Raw genomic sequence first — 7,698 nt, 5'->3', positions numbered from 1 at the left:
GAAAGACTGCTGCAAATGAAAACGGAAAATTTCGCCTGTACTGAATATTATTTATTAAACATTAACATTTACTCCGCAATGAATGCAACGAATATTGAAATTTGTGAAAAACTTCAGAAATCGAAGTTACAGGAAATTTCTTGGAACATGAATTTATGAAAAAATTTCCCGACGGTCAAGCTTTTAATAATTGTTTTCTTTTAGTAACAGCTACATAGCTAATTAATAAGCAGCTTTCTCCATTATATTATAAATAGAAGATGCCTCAATAGTTTCAAAACATGCAAAAAGAGTTTAATTCAGGACTAATTGGTGAAACGGATTATGCTAGTTGATGAATAAGATTAATCAGAAATCTGATATCTGTCTTTCATCCTTTACTTGTTTCAGTCATTGGTCTGCGGCCATGCTGGAACACCGCCTTGAAGGGTTTAAGTCCACCAGATCGATCCTAACTACGCATTTTCTAAGTCTGGTACATTTTCTATCGGATACTTTTGCCGAACCGCTTCGTTACGGGTTCATAAACAAACTAACGCCCATTGTCAAGCGCTGGAACGGAGAAACACACACAAAAACTCACATATGTGTACTATGGGCTTCTGCACAGTTTTCGTCTACCAAATTCACTCACAAGACATTGATTGGCCTTGGGCTATAGAAGAAGACACTTGCTCAAGGTACTGCACTGTGGGACTGAACCCGAGACCATGTGGTTGCTAAGCAAGCTTCTTAACCTATATCGATTATATTACTATACAGATTATCGTTATTTTTCTTCCTTAATTCTCTGTCCAATATTACTTCTTTATTATGTAATACTCGATTATATGACTATTACTATGATTTGAACTGATACTCCAAATTACAATTGAATAAGATTGTACGAAAATGCGTTTGGTATTTCTGTCAGGGGCTGGAGTTGAACCGATGGACACATCATTCGCTACATATCTCTAAATAGTTTTAAAGTAGTTATGTAGAATCAGTAAAAGAGGAACAGAATAAATTGGAACCGTGCTTTGTATTTACCTCTTTGCTGTTTCCCTGTTTATCGCTTTCACCTTCATTACTTCCATCTTTGTTATTTCCCTCTTCTCTATTTCCAATTTTGCTGCTTTCAACTGTGATACTCTCAATATTGGTAGCACCAGGTATGGTGCACTCGGTTTTGGCATTCGCTATTTTGTTACTCTCATTCTTTAAAGCTCCACTTCTGTTAATACTGTCTTTCTCATTCCCATTTTCTTGAAACGCAACGTTATTATAAGTTGGGATCGTTTCTTCCCTTGTCGGGTAAACCTTTATATTTTTCATATCCATTTCATTTAATCTGTAAATTCAAAACATTTTTCAAGATAAGTGAGAATTTATAAAATTACAAGATATTTTATAAATTATTAACGATTTCCAGTAAAGCTAAATAATTTCTAATTTTGTTTTTTTCTTCTCTTCTCATAACTAATTGCAAATTTTTAACCTATTAAAACACGAAAGAATTGGCAGAATGGTAACTGCAAAGAACTAAATTCCATTAGTTGCAGCCCTTTACTTTCTGAATTCAAATCACGCGACTTCAGCTTAACATTTTGCCGTTCTGCGTTCAGGTCAACTTTGCGTTTCAACGGTCTACGATCAAGTTGGTTTTGTATTTCAACCTCCTGGAATCAATCAAATAAAGTTGTCTCTCAATTGTACCTGTATTGAAAAAAATGAATATTAATAAAGACTTTCGGTCGGAGTCATCGTTGCCATTCATCTTGCGAGGGTGCAAACAATAAAGTACAAATCAAATAATCGAGACGATCGAAATGATTAGAAGCTTAGATCCGGCCATATATGCGTCATGTATACGCGTACACACACACACACACATGTTTATGTGTGTGTGTTTGTGTGTGTGTATGTGTATATATATATATATATATATATATGTATATATATATATATATATATGTATATATACATACATACATACATACATACATATGTATATATATATATATATATATATATATATATATATATATATATATATATATAGAGAGAGAGAGAGAGAGAGAGACAGAGACAGACAGACAGACAAACAGACAGAGAGAGAGTATATTTATATTAGTTTCATGTAATGAGAACATGCCAGGCAATATATCTTTACATGTCTGGTGTCCCATCACAATCTTCAGGCACTGGGGCACCAGACATGTTAAAAGACAGTGTCTGACATGCTCTCATCAAATGAAACAAATAGCAATACACAAAAACATCATATTCTGTGTTCATTAGATAATATTTATCTCTCACCAGATGGAGCACGTTCTTTGTTAATATTACCATCACGGAACAGTACACTATATATATATATCTTTCTCTCTGTCTCTCTCCCTTCTCTACATTTTCTCTCTTTCTCTCTTTCTTTCTCTCTCTCACTCTATGTATATATATATATATATTATATACGCTTATACGCATATCATATATATATATATATATATATATGATATGCGTGTGATATGTATGATATACATATCATACATATATATGATATGTATGTGTGTGTACATACATATATATATGCGCGCGCGCATGTGTGTGGTCTGTGTGTGTATATATATGCAAACATACTCATGCACCCACGTACATCCATGTATGTAAAAAGGAATAAGGGATGCACTGAGAGTTATCCCCCTCTTGGACCTTCTCTACTGTGTCTTTCTCCAAGTATTTTACTATCAATAAATTTGCTCGTTATGTTCCCAACGTCAAACAATTTTTTGTGAAATTTTACAAGAAAATCTTCTTTCTGATGTTTTCTCTCTTTTCGTGTGCATTTATTTTGAAACAGCAGCCTTTTAATGAATGCACTCCGCTCCTTAACTCATTCCATTTCCCATGTTTATTTAGTAATGTAAGACACAAACGATGAAAATCTACTTCCGAATGTCCGCTCAAAATGTAGCGCAGAATTTATAGATTCTCTGTTTTATTACATGCTCTTTTTCTATGAAATACTTGTTTATCATGTAATACTTCTGTGTAAAAGTTTATGTTCTGACTAAGGGATTTTAGTCGATCAAATAGACCCCAGGACTTATTCTTTGCAAGTCTAGTAGAGTGTAATCAGTTAGACAGAATGTGATCGATTCTTCTATGTGATAACAAATACTTCTTTGCGCCAATGTAAACTTTCATTCAATCAAGATACCCTTGGCCTGACGAGTAGCCTGTGGATATCTTGGATATCTATCACTTCCAAGTTTCCGCTCGCTACGAAACATATATAGCCTGGATCTTATCTACTCCATTCCTTAACTCTTGTATTCTTATTCGCACACCTGGCAATCCTGATCACCTACCGTGAAATATAAAAAGGACTTTTTTCAATTTACCGTACTTTGATAGGAAAAATATCCATAACCTTCCGTTTCAATAAACCATTATTGTCCCTGAAAGTTGTTTTTTATATTTACTACGAATTGATTCAAGCTAACTTTCTTTCTACACCTCAATCATTGGATCTGATATTTATGTTTATACACACGCACACACATTTATACATGCATATAAACATACATATATACATACATTCACACACACATATACATACATAAATATGTGTATATATATATATATATATATATATATATATATATATATATGTATATATATATGTGTGTGTGTGTGTATGTATGGATATATATATATATATATATATATGTGTGTGTGTGTGTGTGTGTGTGTGTTAAATAAAATGAGACAACAAAGCCAAGGCTGTGTGGGAGTTTTCAGGACATTTATAAAGAGAAAGTCTTACCGCTGTTTCTGGGATATTAGGGATATCTCTTCATCAGAAATGGTATGAGATGGTTAAGCAGAGGGAAATATTAGAGTTCAATATAGGAGTTATTTTGGAAAAGGATGCAAATATTTCCCTTTATGTAACCATCTACATTATCTCTGATGAAGGGATATTCCTAATATCCCAGAAACAGCTGTAAGACTAACTTTCTCTTTATAAATGTCCTGGAAACTCCACACAGCCTTGGCTTTGCTGTGTCTTTTTATTTAACATATACATGCTCATAAAAGAGCTGCATTAGACTCCTCACTATGGTCCTTCCATAGCACTTACATAGCGTTACCTGCCACCTTGGGTCTTCTGGATACCAATGCCTCTCATATATATATATATATATATATATATATATATAAAGTGGCCGAGGGCACTATCCAGCACCAGTGTTGCTTGGAATAAGAGTCAAAACAACTCATAGACACAATAATGCATCGTCTTATTGACTGACAAGGGATGCAAGCTCCCTAAGGACTGGACATAACCAGATCACCAGTAATTTCATGTTTACATTAATGCTTGTCAGTGGCTCTTTCTCTGGCGCCTTGGGCTAAACTCAACTTGCCTTGGCAGCTTAAGATCACCATAGAAACCATAAGCTTATTTCATAAATGGTAAAAGTGTGAATTATAAATAATAAGCCACCCTTATTATATATATAAGCATGTATGTGTATGTGTGTGTGTATGTGTGTTGGAGCCACAAATGCAAAATATAAGTTAGACCTAGAGCTCACAATGTTCCTAAAGGTCAGCAGTGGTCTTCCTCAATCATGAGTGGACAGTCATTATATATATATATATATATATATAATGAATAAAAAATAATGTATAATATATATATATACACACATGCATATATGGGTACAGGACATCACCAACGGTGCAAATGACATGAAATGCATAAACAAACAAGGGAAAAACAAGTGAAATATGTAAACGAAAAAAAATGGAAAACAGGGCATAAAAACACAGAGAAATGAGACCTTCATCAGTTGTCGGCTGTCTATCTACTCCTCATTTCGAGCATTTGACAAACAAAAAAATATATAAGTTAGTCCTAGAGTGCACAATGTTCCTAAAGGTCAGCAATGGTCTTCTTCAGTCATGAGTGGATGGCCATCATCACATCTCTCTCTCTCTCTCTCTCTCTCTCTCTCTCTCTCTCTCTCTATATATATATATATATATATACATATGGCAGAGCATTCAGCTTTAAACACCTTGCTAAAACTGACTTTGCCTCTGCTTGTGCCACATAAAAAAACATTCTGTCCACTCTGCTGGGTGGCTGGTGTTAGGAATGGTATCCAGCCGTAAAAGCCCTGCCCAAACAGACACTGAAATCAAGTGCAGGCTCCTGTCAAACCGTTCCACCCATGCCAGCATGGAAGACAGATATTAAACGATGAGGACGACGATGATGATATATATATATATATATATATATATATATGCATACAGATTGTTAATTAGCCCTATATATATGTAAATATATATATATATATATATATAGATGCATACAGATTATTAATTAGCCCTTTAGCATTTAACCTGGCTATATCTGACCAAAATATTGTTCTTGTTATATGTTCAAACAGGACTGATCTGATCTCTCATACCTACCCTGCAATGTCATTCTCTAGATAAACAACCACATCACTGAAATCCCAAAGCTAACGATTAGTGTGTGGTTAATTGAAAATAATGTGGATAAATAAGGATTAGATTAGACAGAGAAATATGAGTGCTTAGGGGGTTAAAGAATTAAGACTAGTATGGTCCCTTTTAAGTTGGGTCAATAGATACATATTTGGTTCTAATTGAGTCTCTTTAATTAATTATCATTTCCTTTCTTTTTGATAATCGCTAATGTCTGAGAGAAAGGCAGGAATACCATTCTTTCTGATTCCCTCTTCCTTTCTTTTTATTAAAGTTTTGTCCCCATGACACACCAACTAAACAATAACATTGTAGTTGAGAGTGGTTAACTGTCTAAAGCATCACCAAAAATCTGAACCACACTGAGAGTGAGTGAGTAAGTGAGTGAGAGAGAAAGAGAGAGAGAGAGAGAGAGAGAGAGGGAGAGAGGAGGGAGGGAGACTTGTGAAGATTAGTGTTATTTTGTCATCCTCTTAGTTGAAATTCTCGAAAAGCACTAAATTATGAATGTCACAACTAAATGCATTGTGAGTTTTAAAATAAGTGAAAATAATTTAACTGACCACTGCTACTGATGAAGGCTGAAGACAATGAAATGACAAAACAATGGTCACTTAAGACATCTTTTTCTTTTTTTATTTCAAGAATATAGGGATAAAAATTAATGGAAACTTACCTGAAGTAACATTCTTACATTCTTACAAAAGAAAGCTTATTTGTCCTGGGTATTGAACCCCTGCATTTATGAGGAATAAAGTAAAGTGAATTGTCAGCTAAAAGAAAATAATCTGTTGTCTTTTAGAACAATAGCAGAAATTGCAACTAATGCATTAGTGTGTGACTGTTTTTCCCTAACTCTGTCACATCCAATTATGTCAACAGTGTCACTATGGATACTAAAGTCCTGTTGTCACGTTGACCTAATTAGTTCTTTCATTAATCTCGGTATTCATGTATGTAAATATGAGAATGCATATGAAAGTTTGTGTGAGTGTATATTTAATATACACATCCCCACAATCATAAATACACATATTAGGTTGGTGCATAATTATTGCAGCTTTTTTTTTTCAATAAATTTTATTCAACAAAAAATTTTAACAAAACGCCAAGCAGAAATTGAAGAAGATGGTGAATATGCTCAGGAATAATTATTTAAAGATGTTTTTGTTAAATGTTGTTATTATTTTTGTTGAATAAAATTTATTTAAAAAAGCCTCAATAATTATGCACCACCGTAATACATAAAAACATGTGCACATACATGCACACATACACACACATATACATATTTACTTATGCACACACACACACACACACACTCACGCACATGCATGCATGTATGTATAGAGTGTTTGAAGTGGTGTACAGATATTGTATATTTTTTTTTGTATATATTTTTTCTACTCTAGGCACAAACCCCGAAATTTTTGGGGAGTGGGTGCCAGTCAATTAGATTGACCCCAGTACACAACTGGTAGATAAATTATTGATCCCAAAAGGATGAAAGGCAAAGTCAACCTCTGTGGAATTTGAACTCAGAATGTAAAGACAGACGAAATACTAGTAAGTATTTCTCCTGGCGTGCTAACAATTCGGCCAGCTCGACATCTTACAGATATTGTATATTGAGAAAAAGAAGGCAGTCAGAATTTTGGATAATTCTTTATTAGCATTCCAAAATTTTGACTGACTCCTTTCTCTCAATCATCATCATCATCATTTAACACCCGCTTTCCATGCTGCCATGGGTTGTACAGTTTGACTGAGGTTGGGCGAGCAAGCCAGAAGGCTGCAGCAGGCTCCAATCCGATTTGGCAATGTTTCTACTGCTGGTTGCCCTTCCTAACACCAACAACTCTGAGAGTGTAGTGGGTGCTTTTTACATACTACTGGCATGAGAGCCAGTCAGGTGGTACTGGCATTCGCTTTGCTTGAATGGTGTATATATATACACACATATATATATTCTTTTATTCTTTTACTTGTTTCAGTCATTTGACTGCAGCCATGCTGGAGCACTGCCTTTAGTTAAACAAATCGAGCCCAGAACTTATTCTTTGTAAGCCTAGTACTTATTTTGTTGGTCTCATTTGTCAAACCACTAAGCTATGGGGACGTCAACACACGAACATTGGTTGTCAGGCGATGGCAGGGGTACAAAACAAAGACACATAACCCCCCCCC

The 7,698-nt window shown here is 34.6% G+C and overlaps 1 protein-coding gene across 1 annotated transcript in view; it reads right to left on the bottom strand.

Annotated features, from left to right (window-relative positions):
• The window catches only part of LOC106872652 (transient receptor potential cation channel subfamily M member 2), a 77,483-nt gene extending 71,168 nt beyond the window's left edge, over positions 1–6,315 (bottom strand). Inside the window, exons 1-2 of the mRNA XM_052974138.1 lie at positions 6,188–6,315; positions 1,033–1,333 (exon numbers count right to left, since the gene is read on the bottom strand). Of these exons, the coding sequence (XP_052830098.1) occupies positions 1,033–1,323 (291 nt within the window). The 5' untranslated portion in view covers positions 1,324–1,333; positions 6,188–6,315. The remainder of the gene's footprint in view (positions 1–1,032; positions 1,334–6,187) is intronic.
• Positions 6,316–7,698: the final 1,383 nt, after the last annotated feature.

Source organism: Octopus bimaculoides, chromosome 17, assembly GCF_001194135.2.
Source record: "Octopus bimaculoides isolate UCB-OBI-ISO-001 chromosome 17, ASM119413v2, whole genome shotgun sequence".
In the NCBI taxonomy this organism is placed as follows: domain Eukaryota; kingdom Metazoa; phylum Mollusca; class Cephalopoda; order Octopoda; family Octopodidae; genus Octopus; species Octopus bimaculoides.
Note: the sequence above shows the minus strand (reverse complement) of the source record. Positions and strands in the feature narration are given on the sequence as shown.